Source organism: Zonotrichia albicollis, chromosome 20, assembly GCF_047830755.1.
Source record: "Zonotrichia albicollis isolate bZonAlb1 chromosome 20, bZonAlb1.hap1, whole genome shotgun sequence".
Lineage (NCBI taxonomy): Eukaryota > Metazoa > Chordata > Aves > Passeriformes > Passerellidae > Zonotrichia > Zonotrichia albicollis.
In genome coordinates, this window is record NC_133838.1 from 12,494,411 (window position 1) to 12,512,501 (window position 18,091).

General features: G+C 67.8%; 2 protein-coding genes across 8 annotated transcripts in view; one reads left to right on the forward strand and one right to left on the reverse strand.

Annotated features, from left to right (window-relative positions):
* Positions 1-18,091, forward strand: part of PHACTR4 (phosphatase and actin regulator 4) — a 188,385-nt gene that overhangs the window by 38,948 nt on the left and 131,346 nt on the right. The gene's annotated exons all lie outside the window — the stretch shown is intronic.
* The window catches only part of AHDC1 (AT-hook DNA binding motif containing 1), a 49,883-nt gene that overhangs the window by 1,784 nt on the left and 30,008 nt on the right, over positions 1-18,091 (reverse strand). For 6 of the 7 annotated variants that reach the window (XM_074555763.1, XM_074555764.1, XM_074555760.1 and 3 more), the window contains 3 exons: positions 6,107-6,269; positions 5,369-5,409; positions 66-5,126 (listed from right to left, as the gene is read on the reverse strand). In XM_074555763.1, the coding sequence (XP_074411864.1) occupies positions 109-5,049 (4,941 nt within the window). In that variant the 5' untranslated portion in view covers positions 5,050-5,126; positions 5,369-5,409; positions 6,107-6,269 and the 3' untranslated portion in view covers positions 66-108. Of the gene's footprint in view, positions 1-65; positions 5,127-5,368; positions 5,410-6,106; positions 6,270-13,208; positions 16,332-18,091 lie in introns of those variants that run through there. The other variant, XM_074555758.1, reaches the window with a different exon arrangement.

The following is an 18,091-nucleotide window of genomic DNA, read 5'->3' on the forward strand; positions in this document are numbered from 1 at the left end:
AAGGGCCCTGAGGGTCCCCTGTGTCCCCTCCTGCCACCCTCACTCCCAGGTTCTCCCCCACCTACCCTGTAACAAAACCTCGTTGTCCCGTTGGCACGTCAGCAGACACTACAATGAGGTGACCGTAAAAGTGTCCTCAGGGTGTTGTTGCTCTACCATGGGTCCCAAAAACCCGCTCTTCTGGCTGGGGGCCATGACGGGGTGCCCTTGGGGTGCAAAACTGGGGTACCTGTAGTTGTCCTGCAGCTGCAACATTGAGTCTCTCGGTACGGGGGAGATGTTCAAGTCATTGATCAGGGGACAAGCGTAGGGTCCCCGGTGGTGGGCCCGGGACATCTCCAAGGGCTCCTTCTCGCCCTTGGAGGGGTGGGTGCTGCTCGGGCTGCCCAAGTGGGGGTTCAGACACGGGGGGTCCGTCCTGCCCATGAAGTCCACCAGCATGCCAGCCCCCGCCTTGCCGTCGTAGGAAGGGCTGCGGGTGCTGGCGTTGGGGGAATACCAGTACGGGGGGTTTTTGCAGCTGGGGGAGTCATAGTGCGCTTGAGGCATGGGGAGGTCGCGGCAGGCCAGGTGCGGGGCGTGGGGCAGGGCCCCCCCCTGCATGCTGTGTTTGAGCGAGTCGCAGGCGGGCAGCTTCCGCATGCTGCCTGCCCGCAGGTCCTCCTTGAAGGCCAGGGTCGGGGAGCAGTTGGGCGAGAAGGCTTTCTGCAAACCGGCCTCGAACACAGTCTGCTGGCCGGGGGCCGCCAGCTGGTGCGGGAGGGCAGGGAAGTGCTTGCTCTCCAAATCCGGCTGCCCCAGCCCGGGGGAGTCGCTCTGAAACCCCTGCACAAAGGTCCCATCCGAGGGGGTGGAGGGGTTCATGGAGTAGGGGCCGCTGTAGTCGCAGGGGTCCCGCTCCCCCACCCCGAAGCCCCGGGACTGCGAGGGCAGGGGGGACATGCTGCTGTCCCCGCTGTAGTAGTCCAAGCCCAGGTCCGTGCTGTCCTGGAACAGGGGGTTCACCGCCTGCGACTTGGTGGGGAACTTGGCTTTGCCCGTCCCCCTCTCCTTCTTGGAGGCACAAGCCCCTCGGGAGCCCCGGGGCTGCCGGGGTCCCGTGTTCCTCTTGGAGGCGTACACGGAGGAAGATGAGGAAGAGGAGGAGAAACTCAGGTGGGAGGTGTCGAACATGTCCACCTTCTTCCGTCGGCCTCGACCGGGCTTGGAGTTGCTCTGGAAGAGGACGCTCTGGTTCCAGTTGTAGCCAGGGGCGGAGGATGCCTCATTCCAGTCCATCATCAGCTTCTCCAGGCTGGAGAGGCTGGACTGGCCCTCGCTGGAGGACGCCTCGCTGTTGGCGCGCCGGTAACCAGCCGGCTGGTTGAACTGGGTGCTGTCAGAGGAGGACTCCGAGAAGGTCTCAGAGACCGTCTGCTGCTTGGCTTTCTGCGGGGTGTAGTTGGAGATGTCCAGGATGACGTTGGGTTCATTGAGGTGGCACTCGAAGCCCGGGTTGTAGAGCTGGCTGAAGGCTTCCGAGCTCCAGTCCAACCCTCCGTAGCCCTGCCGGAAGGCCCACGGCGCGGAGCTGGGGAACTGCCGGCAGTTTTCAGGGGAGGCCTGGAAGGACGCTGACCCCTTGGGCACCATGTAGCCGCCGGGCGAGACGGTGCTGGCGCGGCTGTCGCAGCGCAGGGGCGTGTGCGCGGCGCTGGAGAACTGCCCCCCCTGCTCGGCACTGTTGAAGAAGGCGGCTTTTCCCAGTGGCAAACTGGGACCGGCTGTCGGTGGCGCGTAGCCGGCACTGTGGGCACTGCTGGGCGAGGACGGGAGGCTGCTGCCGCTGCCGTAGGCGAAGCTGCAGTCCTTGCTGTTGGGGCAGTCCTGTGCCGATGGGTACTGCTTTCCTGGCGGGAACACGCTGGCGGGTGCCACGCTCTGCCCGGCGCTGCCGTAGCTGCCATATGGGGAGTAGCCGGGGGTGCCACTAGCTGCTGGATGAGCTGTGGGCGACCGGGACACGGCCGATGGCGGGGCCAGTTTGGGGAAGGACTCGGTGCCCCGGCACTCGGAGGAGCCTTGGGTCACCCCGTAGGCGCTGGAGGCGCGGCCGGGCGGGAACGCTGGCCGGCCCTGCATGGCCGCGTGGAAGGCCTCGGCGCCGGGGCTGGCCGCCGGCACTTTGCCGCCGCGGGCAGCGTAGGCAGCCATGCCCCGCTGGCCGGGCAGCGCGGCCGGGGGCGCCGAGTAGGCGGCTGCCGATTTGCGGGACTCGGAGCGGGACGCGGAGAGAGCGAAGTCCAGCAGGTCGGAGGAGTCATCGGAGTCCAGCAAGGAGCGGAAGTAGCCGGTGAAGAGGCTGTGCCGCTCCGGGCCGGCCTCCGTCTGCGAGGACGGTGCGCTGCCAGCATAGAAACCAGCGCGGCCGGAGGAGCCCGACTCCAGCCCCGCCGCGTGGAAAGGCCTCGCCTCGGCCCCTTGGTAGCCACCGTTGCGCCCAGGCTGGCCGCCGGGGTGGCCGTGGTGGGGGGCCCAGGGGCTGCCCTTCTCGCCCCCGCCCCACTCTGCGGCCGGGCCGTCCCCGAAGCTCTGCCCGGAGTTGGGCTCGGGGAACAGGGCCCCGTTCTTGCGCGCCCGTCGCTTCCGCTTGGGCTTGCCCACGGGGTCGGGCTCCAGCCGGCCGCGCTTGCGGGGGTGCACGGGGTCAGCGTGGAGGGCCGTGGGCGCTTTCTTCTTCTTCCCGATGCCCTCGAAGAAGTCGCTGAAGGAGCAGCGTGCGGCGCGGGCGGCGTGGCCGCCCCCACGCCCACCGAAGCCCCCGGCCTTGCCGCCGCGCCGGCGGAAGCCCTGGACACGGTGCAGGAAGTGGGAGATGCTCTGGGTGTCGGGGGCCTGGTGGATGGACTCGGGCTCGCTGGGGGTCCAGCAGCGGGGCGGCGAGCAGCGCCCCGAGCACTGGCTCTGTCGGTTCAGGAAGGCCAGCTTGGCCAACACATCCGAGTAGTCAGCCTTGCTGTCATTGGTGTCCGCGATGTAGGAGGGCTGGGGCGAGGCCAGCTTCTGCTTCCTCCTCCTCCTCTTCTTCACTTCTGGGGTGGGCTCCTTGGGCTTGGCTTGGCCCAGCAGCAGGTTTTTGGGAGGCCGGCCCCGCTTGCGCTTCAGGATAATGGGCATCTCGCCAGGGGGGAACACCACGACCACGTTGCGCCCATTGTTCTTCATCTTGAGCAGCGGCGTGGGCTCCATGGAGCTGCTGGCTGCCAGCTCCTTCCCCTCCAGGTTCAGGTTGCTGCTGAGCGATGACACCTTGTAGGTGGTCTTGTTCCTCCTCCCCAGGGACACGGGGATCTTGGCCATCTTCACCACCATCTTCCTCACCCCCCGGCACTTGCTCTTCTTCCCTGCCGCAGGGGCTTTGGGCATCTCGTTGGGGTCCAGCGTGGTGGGAGGCGGTGGCGGCGGGGGGCTCAGCACCGGGGTGTCAGGCTCAGGCTCCTCGGGCCCGGGGGGCAGCTCGGCGGGCAGGGTGAGGGGGGACAGCACGTGGCTCTCGGGGGTGATGTCCACCCGGCGCCCTCGGCCCGCCCTCCTCCGGCGGCACAGCATCTTTGGCTTATCAGTCCGGCGCAGGGCGTACTTGCGGTGGTCCTCGCCGCACCGCCCGGCCCCCCGGCCCCCGCAGGGACCCCGCTTCACCATGGTGCTCAGGGGACACCCCCCTAGCCGGGGCTGCAGCCCGTGGGGCCGCAGAGGGTCCCCGGCACCCGGCTGCACCTCCAGCAGCTCCGAGACGGTGCCCAGTGGCTGCGGCTCCAGCAGCGAGGGCTCAGTGGGCAGCAGCGGGGGCTCCAGCGCTCCGGGCAGCGGCTCCAGGGTCTGCAGCCCCAGAGGCTCCGCCAGTGGCTCCAGTGACTGCAGCTCCAGCGACTCGGACAGAGGCTCCAGCGACTGCAGCTCCAGGGACTCCGAGAGCGGCTCCAGCGACTGCAGCCCCAACGGCTCCAGGTTTTGCAGCTCCAGCGACTCTGGCAGCGGCTCCAGGCTCTGCGAATCAAGCAGCTGGGGCTGCGACTCCAGGGACTGGGAATCCAACAGCCGGGATTGGGAGTCCAGCTCTTGGGCTGGCAGCAACTGGGGCTGCGGCTCCATCGCCTGCGACTCCAGCAGCTGCGTCCCCGGGCAAGCCAGGGAGGCCAGCTCGTTCAGGATGTCCGCCTCGGCCAGTTCCGAGTAATCGCTGGCATCGGGCTGGGAGCAGCCGGCTTCGTCCGCCGGGGCTTTGGAGACGTCCCCCACACCCACAGCGTGTCCCGGGGGCTGCGGGGTGCTCCCCCCGCCTCCCTCGGGCTCTCCGTCACGGGCCGGGGGCCGGGGGTGCCGCGACGGGTCGGATTTGAGGAGCACGCCCCGCTCCTCGGGGCTGCGGATGCTGTTGGCCAGGGAGGGCGAGGAGAAGAAGCTGTACTGCAGGTCCCGGTCAGCGGGCAGGAGGCGGCTGTCCTCGTGAGCCCCGCCGCCGCCGCGGAGGCTGCCACAGTCCAGGTGCACCCCGCTGTTCTTGAGGTCCTCGGAGAGGCGGTTGAGGTCCTTCATGATGTCGATGAGCTGCACCACAGGGTGGAGGTTGATGTGCCCGTTGCCGCACTTGCTGCGGAGCAAGGCGAGGATGCCGTCTACGTTGCAGCGGCCCGAGGCCAGCGTCGCGTTGGGGAAGGTTTTGGGCGCCCGGTCGCGGGCAGAGGCCTCCTCTGTGCTGCCCCCCAGGATCCGGGGCTCCCCGGCGCAGCCCAGCAGCTCCTCGGCCGCCTTGGTGCCCCCGTGGACGCTCTGGCAGCGGTCGGCCGGGTCGCCGTGCAGCAGCGAGCCTGGCTGGTGCTCCCGGCCGAGCGCGGGGCACGAGCCCTCAGGGAAGCTGAGCACGCTGCAGGACAGCGCCTTCTCGGCCGGGCAGGCGGGCGGCCGCTGCACCGGGTGTCCCGGCGGGTAGAACTTGGGCTCTCGGACGTAGTCGGGCGAGCCACGCACAACGCTGGTCGTTACCACTGGGCCCGGGGGCTTCACGCGCATCCTGACCTCCTCCTCCCCCGCGTGCCGCTTGGCCGAGCAGTTGCTGACATGGGGGTCAGGGAAGGTGACACCAGGACCTACGGGCGGCAGAGAGGGGCACAGTGAGGCTCCGCAGGCACTGCCGGCCGAGCACAGCCAGCAGAGCCTCACCCCAACCCCCTGTTCGCAGGGATGAGGTCCCCACAGCCATCCCCCAGCTCCCTCCGCCCTGTCAGCAGCCATGACCCGACTCCCACGTGAAGAGGGGTGAGGGTCTGGGTTTTCCCACCCCAGGGGCAAAGTTTGGGAGTCTGAGGGGAGGGCTGGGGCTGGAACTTACCCTCGGCTTTGCTGCTGCTCCTGCTATTGCACTTGTGCTCTCTGCAAAGGAAGGGGTGTGCAGGGTCAGCCCCACACGGGAGGGGCTCAATAAAGTGCCCCCCACCCCTGTGCCAGTCCCTGCACGGGCCGAACCAGGGGCTGATCCCCCCGAGCTGCCGCGGCCCATCATCGGGGCACGGGCAAACAGGGGAGGCTGCCTCTCCTCTGGGGGACAGGGGGGCCGGGTTTGCGCCCCCCTCCCGTGCCCAGCAGCCCCTCCGTGGGGCGGGGGTCCTTCGGTGGCGCTGCCACTAGGTGTCCCCGGCGAGCCGCGCTCCGGACACGCGGGGGGGCTTCGCCCGAGGTTCGCTCAGCACCTCCCACCCCGCATCCCCCCGGCTCCCGCCCGCCCCGAGCGCAGCTGCAGCCCCCGCCCGCGGGGACACTGCCCGGGGCCGCCCTCCCCTCCCCGGGACGTCCCTCGGTGGCGCCTGCCTCAGTTTCCCCTCTTGGGAAGGGGATACAGCGAGGGTTGTGATGGGGTGGCTCGGGCACTCACGGGTGGGTGCCGGGCACCACCACGTGCTCATTGCACAGGGGCTGCAGCCCCTCTGTTCACCCCAGAATCCCAAGCGGGGAGGCTGTGTAGAGCCGGGGATCCCCCCTTGCCCGGCAGGGATGGACAGAACATGGGCAGCAAGATTGGCCACCAACCCCCCTGGTGCCGCACCCATGCTTGGGGTGAGCCCCCAGGTACCTGTTCCGGGGGTGTTTGCAGTGCAGGTTCACTCGGAAGCTCCTGCTGTCGCCGTCGCTGCCGGGCTGGCGGGGGCCGGAGCCCTGGGCACACGGGAACCACTCGGCTGGCGGGCTGGCACCGTTCTCCAGTGCGAGGGGCTGGCAGGCGACCGAGCTCCCATCTGCACGAGAGAGACCCCGCACATCAGCCCAGCCGCCCCCTCCCCCGGGAGCGCCCCTCGCCCCGGCTGCCCTGGGTGGTGCCCAGGGGCTGGGCACACCGTGTGCCGCCCGTTGACGCCTCCCCTCGAGGCTACGGCCCACGGAGACACCCACGGGATTGTGCCCTTGGCCCCATCACGGGTGCCCGGGGTGGCGTTTTGGGGCAGGACAACCCTTTCGTCCCCACCGTGTCCATGCTTCGAACCGGAGGCTGCCCCTATGAGATACCCACAGCATCTCCCACCAGGCTGTGGGCACAGGTGTGCTCATCGCCATGGATGTGCACATTGCACAGGCGTGTAACGCTCTGGCCCCCCGCTCTCCTGCAGAGGCACCCCCAGCCGCTGCCCGTGCGGCACAGGGGGACACGGTGGAGGCCCCGAGCCCCTCGCAAGCCCCCTGAGCCAGCACGTCCGCCTGTTCTCCCTCCCCAGCGCCGCGTGTGAATCCCTGCCGGTTGGCTCCCTCCCCCAGCACACACCCGCAGACACACACACACGCAGCCGCTCGGCGTGATCCAGGCTCTTCCCGGTGTCTGGATTAGCGTGACAACTTATCAACAAGGCAGGGAAAGAGAATTCAAACCTGTCAGTCCATCCGCATCCCCCCCTTTCCCCGTCTCCCCGCCAGCCTTTGGGCGCAGCGCTGGCACCGCGGAGCTGCGGGCACCTCGGTGTAAAGTTACACCAAGGGCTATGTGGAGCAGGAAAATATGTGCTAGAAAGACCGGTCTCGTCTCTGCTGAGGCTGCTGGTGTGCCCAGGGAGCTGTCGGAGGGGAGGCAGCAGGAAGGAAACAAACAGGAGGTTTTCCAGAACAGCCGCCGGGAGCTGGTCCCCGCTGCACAGGCAGCGCGGCTCCAGGGGAGGTTCGGGGTCTCGGGGGTCTCGGGGGTGTTCGGCGGTGTCGGGGGTGTCGCGATGCCCCCCCCCCGGCTCTGCGCCGCCGTTCCCCGCTGTGCCCGCACGGAGCTGCGGCTGCTTGGGCAAACGCTGCGGGACGCCCGAGGGTCCCCCCCGGGTGTGGGGGTCTCTGGACACGGCACAGCCCGCGCTCGGCACGGTCCCCGCTGCCCACGTTCATCCCCGGTGTGCAGGGGATGCCGCAGGCTCGGGTCGCGGCCCTGACCCCACAGCCCCGGTGTCCGGTCCGGCTCCGGTCCCACCGGGGCCACACGTGTCCCGTGACACGCGGGGGACCCCGCCCCGTGCAAAGCGCCCCCATCGCGGGGACCACCTGCACCCCCCAGCATCCCCCCACCCGCCCAGCGCGGGGTGCGGCGCAGGTGGGAGCGGCGTGGGGAGGGGGCTCCGCGGCGTTCGGGGGGGCGCACCGGGATGCTCGCCGCGCCGCCGCGCTCACTTTCACCTCCCCGCTCAGCCCCAGGCAGCCGCCACATGTTTCCCATTAGGCTCTCCGGACCTCGCCATTCCTGGCTTCCTCGCCAGGGGTAGGGCCTTTTTCCTTATTTTTTTATTTTCCCCTTTTTTTTAGAATTTCTTTTAATTTTTTTTTTCTCCTCCCTGGTTACAAAACACCAGCCGAGACCACACAAGCGAGGAGGGACGGAGGGAGAAGGGGAGATAGAGATGGGCGCCGCGGGCGGGGGAGAGCCGGCCAGACCGGGCGCTGCGGCGGGGCCGGGGGGGTGAGGATGAAGAGCGGGGGGATGAAGCGGGCGAGATTGCAGTCACCTCCGCTTCCCACCTCCTGACCCCGCAGCCCTGCAAAGATAACAGCCCCCGAAGACTGCTGACTCGCCTCGCAGAAATCCAATATCCTCGCCTGGTGAACTAATCGACTACCTGGGCTCCCACCTCCCCTGCCCGGGCTTAATCCTGCTGCTGCAAAGCTTTAATTAGTTTAACGGTTTCAGGCTTGACGGAGGTTGGCGGCGAGAGGAATCAGAATCATGGAATGGTTTGGGTTGGAAGGGACCTTACAGCTCATCTCCTTCCAGCCCCCTGCCAGGGCAGGGACACCTTCCACCAGAGCAGGCTGCTCCAAGCCGGCAGGATGTCCTCCCACCGCCCCCGCTCCACCCAGACCGGGCTCCCCTCTGCTGGGAAGGTGCCGTGGGGTGGCAGCAGAGCGTGCAGGGGGCTGCGGGCGCCCCGAGCCTCCCTGAGCTCCCCGAGGCCGCTGGCACCCAGCCCCGGCCCGCAGCGCTGGCACAGGGCGGGCACGGAGGGGCCGCCTTGGCACCGGCGCGGCGGCGGGGGGATGGAGGGACGGCCCCGCAGGACACGGACGTGGTTTGGTGCCCGGCTCCGAGGCCACCCAGACGTCAGGGTGGGGCCGGAGATGCCACCGGGAGCCAGGCAGGCGGCAGGGACACAGCCGCCACACAGATGGGGACACGCTGGCCCGCCGCCTCCCGCCCCCCGGGCGCCGTGCCCGCGGCCGCAGCGCTGGGGACGGGGCGTCCTCCCCGCCGCCCCCGAGCCTCGGGGCTCCCCGGGCACCGCCACGCTTTGGGGGGCCCCAAGTACCCCCACACGGGCGTGGGGCCGTGTCCGGTCCCGCAGTCACCCGTGTCCGTGGGCACAGCTGGCATTCCCCTGCAGGGGTGGGGTACCCTGCCTGCCCCTGAGAGTGGCACGGGGGTGTCCCACTCGTGTGGCACACGGGGACGCCGTGGCGGTGCCCGTCCCTTGCACACTCACACTCGCACACCATGGTCGCACTCACTCACACACCAGGGTGGCTTTCCTCCCCATCTGGGCGCACCACGGGGGTGCAGCTCCCCCGTGCACAACCCCCCCATCCCGGGGCATTGGGGAGCCTGTCCCCTCCCCGCCCCGTCCCTCGCATCCCCGGGGCCCCTCCCAGGCCCCCCAGCCCCCGCCCCAGCAGCTCCCCCGGCCCGTCCTGCGCTGCTGACACCAATGGAAAATCCCCTCCAGTGACAGCTTCCTGGCAGGGCTCGCCGAGGGTTTCCGTGTTCCCCGCCAGCCCCACGGCCACCTCCTCCCCGCGCCACGCGGGGGGTCCCTCGGCTTCCCCCCCTGCGCGCCGACCTCCGCATCCCCCCTAATTCAGCATCACGGAGCCCGGAGCACGCGGGTCCTGCTCCCTCCTCCTCCTCCCCTCCCTCGTCCCTGCCCTGCTCTCAAGTGGGGCACCCATCGGTGCCAGGGGTGCTTGGGGTCCTCTCGGGTACCTCTGGCAGCTTCCAGAGCCCCCGCCCACCCTGGGGACCCACCACCCACCCTGGGCTGGGAGCAGGGCAGGACTGGGCGTTCGGGAGGGTGGGCACAGATGGGTGCTGGGGCACACGGTGCCTGCAGGCAGCCCTGACCCTCCCTTCAGCTGTCACCCCACGGCTGGAGCCCCGCTGTCACATCCCCCCTGCCGTCACCACGTCCTCCCGCTGCCCTGACTCCTCTGCCATGCTCTTAATTAGGAGATGGAGCAGATGGCGCCTGGGTTTCATCTTAGGTAACGGGTCCAGACGAGCTGCTTGGCCGCCAGTTCCCTTTGTGGGGCTAGGGGAGGCTTTTTTTGGGGTGCCCCCCAAGCAGGGAGCTGCTGAGGGGCCCTGTGCCTCCAATGCACTGCGGGGATGCTGCAGGGACCCCAGTGCCAGAGGGGATGGGCTGGCATGGGGGCACACTTCCCTGGGTTCTGCCCTCTCACATCATCCCAGGGTGTGACACCCCCAGGGCAGGCTCAGACACCCGCCCTGGCACTGGGAGGAGGGTCTGGGACCACTGGGCTATGAACAACGGGTGCCAAAGTTCTTGACATCTCCTCATAACGCAGAGCTGCAGGAAGGTGGCCGGGGGGTTTGTTTCCCTGCAATCCCCTGGTCCTGGCTACAGGGACACCCCCATGCTGCTGGGGATGGTGCTGAGTCAGGGACACGGCCCTGAGCCTGGCTCTGGATGTGCCACTGGGGTCTCCTGGAGCACACCCACCCCTGGCTGGTGGCATCCCCAGGCCTGGGGCTCCTGGAGCTGTGGCACCCTGGATGGGCTCCACCCTCAGAATGTGGCACGGTGCCCTTGAGGTGGGCAGGCCTGGCCAGGCTCCTGTTCCTGCTGCTGCAAGAAACCATCTCCCTGCAAGGACCATCTCCTTCAGGAGAAACCATCTCCCCTGCAAGGGCCGTTTCTCCTGCAATGGCCATTTCCCCATGAGCCATCTGCCCTGCAAGGACTCTCCCCTGCAGGAACCACGTGGCCTTCAAGCACCATCTTCCCCACAAGGACCGTGTCTCCTGCCATGACCACCTCCCCTGCAGTGATCATCTCCCCCACGAGAAACTGTGTCCCCTGCAAGGACCATCTCCCCCTAATGACCATTCCCCTCCAATGACTGTAACCCCTCAAGGACCATGTCCCTCTAATGCCCATCTTCCCACAATAAAACATCTCCCCACAACAACCAACCCCTCCAGGGACCATCTCTCCCAGCAATCATCCATCCCATCAGCCAGGAGCCCCTTCCCTCGGGCAAGGACCTCCCCTATCACTCCCCAAAGGTGGGTGCCCGCTGTCCCCGGGTGCTGGGGGCGCTCCGGTGACCCCCGTGCCACCGCCCAGCGTGGATGCAGCCCCAGCTGCCTTGGCGGCGGAGGGGTCTGAGCGCCCTGCCCGGCCGGGGGGGCTCGGGAGCGGCTGACAGATGGACGGCAGCGATAGTGGCACCTCGGCCGGCTGGAGCCCAGCGCCGCAGTTCAGAGCTAGCAGGGAGCGGGCTAAATTTAGCTCTTCCCTCGGTGCCAGCTTTGTTCCCCCGCCCCGTGGAGCCGGCGCGGGAGCCGAGCAGCCCCGGGCCCCCCGCTCTGCCCTCTCCGTGCCTGCGGGAGGCTTCGGGGCACAGCAGCGCCGCTCCCTCGGGGTGCGGGCTCGGGCACCGGGCGCTCCGGCCGGGCCTGCCCGCGGTCCCGGTGCGCCCGCCGTGCCCCGGGGGCTGTGCCCGGACGGGGAGCGCACCCCAGGGCCCCGCAGCGCGCTGGCAGCCCTGAGGCCGCGCAGATGGCCGCGGCCCCCCTGCCCTGCTCCCTGTTATAGCCACAGCATGAGTCACAGCCCCGCTGCGTCCCTGCCCAGCGCCGGGTCATGTAACACCCGGGCCGCGGAGGGGGCTCCGCCGGCCGCCCCCGGCCCGGCCCCGGCCCCCCGGCAGCAGCTCAGAGCCCCCCACGCCCCGCTGCAGCCCCGGGGTCCCGCCGCGATGCCCCCGCTCCCCGCTGCCCGCCGGGGCGCCGCGGGTTAACGCCGAGCGAGCCGGGATCCTGCGAGGCCAGTAACATTTGCAAGGCGCCAGATGGACGCGTGCCCATGCCGAAAGCTCGCTCGGCACAGCCGTGCTCTCCCGGCTGGGGCTGGGGGCTGCCCGGGCAGCGCAGGGGCGCCCGCCGGGAGGGGAGGATGCTGACAGCGCCCACGGGGTCCGCTGGTGCCCATCCGCAGCCCACGGCGGGCACCGCAGCCGCCCGGCCCAGCCCCATCCCGCGGGCCATCCATGGGGTGACCGCTCCAGGTGCTGACACCGCGCCGGGGGGACCAGGTGGGGACCGAGGGGGGGTCTGGGTGGGGGGAGAGCAGCCAGTTGCCTCCCTGGGCCAATTTTAGAAACTGGCTAGACAAGAAAAGCAGAATGAGCCGGGCAGGATTAACGGCCGTGCTGGTGTGCTGGTGTCAGGGTGGGTTTTTTCTTTTTTTTTCTTTTTTTTTTTTTTTTTTTTTTTTTTTGTGGGAGGCACACACGAGTTGAGCGGAAGCTCCTGGCTGTGGATCCTGTTTCCTGGGAGATGCGGCCGGCTGGGGCCGAGCCGGGGTGTGGGAGCCGCTGGGGACGATGCCAGCCCCGGCGGGATGGGGCACGGCTGTGGGGAGGCGGGCGCAGCCCCTGCCCCATCACACCGGGCACCCCAAAATATGCGGGCATGGAGGGGGTGGCACCCACTAACAGGCCTGAATGCGCACGAGATGGTTGAGCACATGCAGGTGTGTGCACAGGTACACACACAGGGGAGGATTTGCACACGCGTGTGCAGACAGGCCTCACACAGGTGCACCACACACACCCACAGCACTGTGGGCACACACAGGTACAGAACACATGAGGAACCAACGGGCACACGGGTGGGTCACACGTGCCAAGCATGTACAGGTACACACAGACAGGTCCAGGAACATGCAGAGGCTCTGGTGACACACTATGGGTGCACACCTGTGTTACAGGTACACAGACAGGTGTGCCAGCCCCTGGAGGTGCAGCACCCACCTCTGTGCACAGGATCACACCTGTTTGGAGGTACAACGCCCCATGGCAGCACACACGAGCTGCAGGGACCCCCAGGCACCCAGAACACCAGGACAGCACTGCACAGCCCCATCCCACACCCTGCTGCAGGCAGGGGAAGCCTCTCGGGTTTGACCCCTGAACAAAATTCACCCTCCCCCCTTGAGAGACCACGGTGGTGCCCCAAAACCTGGGGGTGAGAAGAAGGGGCCTGGCAGTGCCACGCAGCGAGGACATGGATAGCGACAGGGAAACTGAGGCAGGAGCAGGGTGGGCAGCGCCCGGGCGCTGATGGGAACAGGGAGCTGCAGCCAACTATTCCAGAGGTCCTGTGGTGCCCCAGCCCCGGGCTGGGCTCCCACCCAGCTGCCCCCATCTCCGGTTACAGCACAGCTCAGGCTCCCCAGGGAGGGGGATTGGAGCACCCGGGTCTCTCTGCACCCACCCACCCACACCGGCACCCCCGAGCCAGCCCCCCGGAGCACACACACCCACAGACACACCAATGTTTGCTCTCCCCCCTCGCCGGGGAGCTCTCCATTAAAATTGGAAGAACACAACTTGCCGGCAGAGCCCCGGCGCGGATCGTACACAGCCTGTCACTCACACATCACTTTGTAGATGCCCATAAATTGCTTCATTACCTCTTCTAATTGAGGAGAACGCAGCTGCTGTGGGGCGGTGACGGAGCGCCTTCCCTTTGAAGGATGCCTCGCTCGCCAAAGACGGGTCCGGCAGAGCCGCAGAGCCCCACCAACATCCCAATAATAATAATAATAGTAATAATAACCATAATGACAGTATCCACGCAAAATCCCCTGGAAAAGGGCAGTGGGACTCGCATGTGATGGATTCTGCTTGAGGGAGGGGGCGGAAGGGCTTGGTGGCCCTGACTGGTGGGGAAACTGAGGCACAGGGAAGGATGCACCATGCACATGGAAAGGGCGGGCACGGAAAGCCCTGCATCACATCGGGACCCTGAAGGGGAACACGATGGTGACAACATTCAGGGAAAACCCAAACTCAGGGGCCTGAGCATCTCCCTACCCGCAGATTTGGGGGGCCAGGAGGATGCACAGCACCACCCAGAACTCCCTGGAGAACTTCCCACCCTGCTCAAGGGCTTCATTCTCCCATGCTGGCCAGCACGACGCCGGGGTCCTGCCACCCCCGGGTGCCCTGTCCCCTGAACCCCATCCCCACGGGGGCCCCCTCTTTGTCTGGCGGCGGCGGGCGGCTGCGGCTGGGCTCGGTCCCCTTGCAGGATACTGCAGAAGGATTTACTGTATTGCAGCTTGTGCTGGCTGCAGCCCAGCGCACAATAGATTAGCTGTAGCCCAGGGCAGCACGTTGCGGGGGAAGGAAGGTGGGATTCATCCGGCTGCTGATTGCAGGGCATTTGCTGCAGTATCCTGCAGGATCCGGGCACCCACTCCGGACACCCCAGCGCCCTGCTCCAGCCTGGCACGGGGACCTCGAGGGGCTCCTGCAGCCCCCTCCTCATCCCCGCCACCAAATCCGACAGCAGGGACGTTTCTCGCGGCCACACGGGCTGGGGGACACCCTGCTTGTCCCCTGTTCCCATCTGGAGGTCCGGAGGGGCTGCAGTCCCCGATGGCACACGGGGGGACACCAGGGCCCCCCTCGCTGGGTGCACAAAGCTGGTGCAGGGAGGGAGCCGGGGACTGCAAGCAGCACTAATTGATCGCGATTAATTCAGCTCCTACCTCCTCGGGTGGCAGGAGAGATGCTGAGACACAAGCGCAGCCCACAGAGCTCCCCAAACGGGCTCTGCTCTCCCCTGCGCCCCCCTTCCCCGCTGGGGAGCGGTCCCTGCGGGTGTGGGGGTCTCTGGTGGGCGTCCAGCTCCTGCTGCTGCCCCAGAGGCGCTGGGGATGGGTCCTTGGTGTGGAGCCACATTCCCTGGGTGAGGGTCCTGCTAGCACACCAGCCTGTCCCCCTGAGGCGCAGGGATGGCACACAGGGAGAGGATACTGGGGCGATGGCACAAGGGAGCAGATGGGCCAGGGGTCACTGGTGGCCTCGTGGTGACACCGTGACATCTCCAGCATGTCACCAGCCAGTGAGTGCAAACCAGGGGACGCTGCTGCCACCCCCTCCGGGAGCAGATGCCACCCCAGGGGGACATCAGGAACCCCGTGGGCTCTCCGCAGGCGCCGCGGGCGGGGGGACCCCGGTGACCGCCTGGATTTGGAGGGGTTTGGAGCCTGCAGATTCCGGCTCCATAATCCTACGTGGGATGCAGTTTCCACAGCAACAGCGGGTCAGAGGGCAGCGAGGGGAGCCGGCTGCTCCGCTTGGGATTGCAATGCTGCCGCGGCTGCCGAGCGCCGCCGGGCGAGGTGTCGGGGCGCGGTGCCGGGTGCGGTGCCGGGTGCGGTACCGGGTGCGGTACCGGATGCGGGGTGCGGTGCCGGCCGGGCCGCGGTGCCGAGGGCAGGCGGCAGAGAGGGGCCGCGGGGGCGGCCGGGCTGGTGCTGCCGGGGAGGCGGCAGAGGCTCAGTGTGGCGTTGTCAGCAAAGATGTCACTAATTGTCTGCAGGAGCAGCAAACTCTCGTTAACCCTTGGGCAGCCGGCGGCGGGAGCGCTGGCGGGGCCGGGGGCACCCGGGCACCCACGGCCGAGGGTCCTGGGGCCGCCCCAGCCCTGCCACCGCCCCCTCGCACGGCCTTGGGACGGTCTCTGCACCCACCCGGCCCCAGCGTCCTGCTGGGACAGCAGCGTGTCCCCGCTGGTGGCCGTGGGCATCCCCCGTGTCCCATGGGCTCTGCCTTCGTCCCCATTGCTGTGGCTGTGCCGCCCTTGGGCAAGCAGGAGCACAGAGGCTGTGCCAGGGCCCCTGAGCAGGGTCACCTCCATCCCCGGGCACCTCCATCCCCGGGCACTGCCATCCCTGGTCACCTCCTCTACCTCCATCCCTGGTCACCTCCGTGCATCTCTGTTCCCAGCCATGTCCCCACGGGCACACCCAGCGAGCTCAGGGGGTGCAGAGGGTGCCGGGTACCCACCGTGGCCCCCTCCCGCCTCACACCACATTGCACACCCCGCCCCGGCTCCATCCCCACGGGAAAAGGCCCCAGGAGCCCGCGGTGAGCTCGGGCACAAGGCATGAGCACCCACCCTGCCCCGGGGGGCTCGGCCGGGACTGGCACAGGCGCACGCACCGGGCCAGAGGCGGGAATGGCTTTTCCACCCCAGGCAGCCCCAGGTAGCCCTGGAACCGCTGGCGCGGGCAGAAGCGGCGGGGGCGGCGGGGGGAGCCCGGGGCCGGGCCGGGGTCGGCAGAACGCCTCCGGCCCCGCTCGGCCCTGCCCGCGTCCCGCGGAGCTTCTGCTCCCATCCCGCACCTTCCCCAGCGCCTCCTGCTCCCGGGGCTCCTGACGGGGGCCAGCGCAGGGGCCCCTCCGCTCCTGTGGGGTTTGGTGGGTAGGATGTGCCCAGCGAGCTCAGGGACCCAAACGGTGAAGGGAACTGGGCACATTCAGCCCCAAGGTGAGGCGGCTGAAGGAGGCTGTGGGGGCTCTGTGTGGGGGATCTGAACCCAACCCTAAAAACCTGAGCCCCACCTCCCTGACAGCCCCGGCGGGGCGAAGGGGAGGAAGGTAGCACGGCTCAGCATCCCAGGGAGCCCATCCCAAAGCAGAGCCAGCCTGGTGAGCTCAGTGAAGGGGATGGATCTCCACAGCAGCAGAAAATGTGTACAAAACCAGTGCTCCCACTGCAGGCAGCCACTGGGACTGGAAAAATGCAGGCACAGCCCTCTGCCCCCCTTGCTGGTACCCCAACAGGCAGCAGCACGCAGGGACACAGAAGTGCGGGCTGAAGCCCATCCTGCGCTCAGGAACAGCACCGGGACCCCAGGAGAGAGCCCAGCTCCCCCAGAGCCGCCCTGGTGCCGGGGAGGAGCCGGGCTGGGCAGGTCTGGACACGGCCAAGGACTCTCCCAGCCTCCAAGGACTTTCGGCTGGGATTTCCTGTGAGGGACGCAGGTCTGCAGATGTCACAACGCTCCGGGATTCCTGCTCCGTGAGCTCCTTGGACCCACACTCGTGTCAGCCCCGTGGGTGCCCATTGGTGGGGAGCCCTTTTGCCAAGGCTCCCAGGGTAGCACTGTGAGACTGGCACCGCAGCACCCTGCCCAGCACGGCTCACTGCTCCTGCAGGGCATCCTGCAGCTGGCACTGCCTCCCAACAGCTCCTCAGTGCAGCCCTGCCTGGGGGCCTCCTGGTCCCTGGCATTCCTTCCATCCCTCCCAGCTGCAGTGCAAACACTCCCCTGGATGCAAATTCATCCCACTGCAGGGTGCGAACCCATGGCTGGGTGAACCCCTCCCCTGGATGCAAATCCACCTCCAGATACAAACCCACCCCTAGACACAAACCCATCCCTGGGTTCAACTATTCATCCCTGGATGCAAACACATCCCTGGGTGAAAATTCATCCCACTACAGGGCGCAAAGGCACACCTGGATGAAAATCCATCCCGGAGTGATAATTTATCCCTGGATGCAAACTCATCCCTGGGCCCAAATCCAGCGCCAGGGTGCTGCACCCATTGCAGTGCCGTTCCAGCAGCTCCCTCTCCTGCCCCAGCCCAGCCCATGTGGCTCTGTCCCCAGCACTGCCACAGCCTCTGCTGCCAGCCGCGCCCTCCGGATCCGCAGACAGGTCTCTCCCCCCAGGCTCCTGCTCGGTGTCTGGCTGAGCTAAGCGTATTTAGCGCTTTTAATTGTTCTTAATAAATCAATCCCGCCAGCCCCTTAAATCATTTTTGTGGCTTCCCTCGCAGCCGTCCCCGCGGCCGTGCCGGTGTGGAGCCTGCTGTCTGCAGCGCTGCCGAGGCCGTGGCTGGGATGGGGCACTCTGGACACACCCCAGCAGCCACCCTGATGCCCCTCTGGGGCACTTGGGACACAAAACCCACCCCAGCAGCCACCCCAGCCCACCCTGCTGCTCCTCTGGGGCCATCAGGATTAACCCTGCCCACCCCAGCATCCACCCCACTGCTCCTCTGGGCCATCAGGACACAAAACCCACCCCAGCACCACCCCACTGCCCCTCTGGGGCACTCAGGACACACCCCAGCCCATCCCGCTGCTCTTCTGGGGCCATCAGGATGCACCCAGCCCACCCCACTGCTCCTCAGCCCCAGGAGCTGCCTGAGGGGGGCTCTGCCTGCCGGGCAAGGGGCCCCATGCCTCAGTTTCCCTCCCTGCGTGGGTGTTTTGGGGATGCAGCAGCTGCTCGCCTGCTCCCTGCTGTGTGTTCAGCCACCCCAATATCGCAGTTTTTGGGGACACTGAGGGAGCACAGGTCCCTTCTCTCACTTCTCGCCTCAGGGCCAGGTGCTGTGGGGACAGAGATGGTGACAGTGGGTGTCACCCGTGTGGCACTGCTGTCCCTGCTGTGTGGAGGTGACTGGACAGACATGCCCTGTCCTCCACGCCCCTGGTGCCACATGGACCCAGGCACACGTGCCATCCATCCCCTGCCATGCCCAGAGA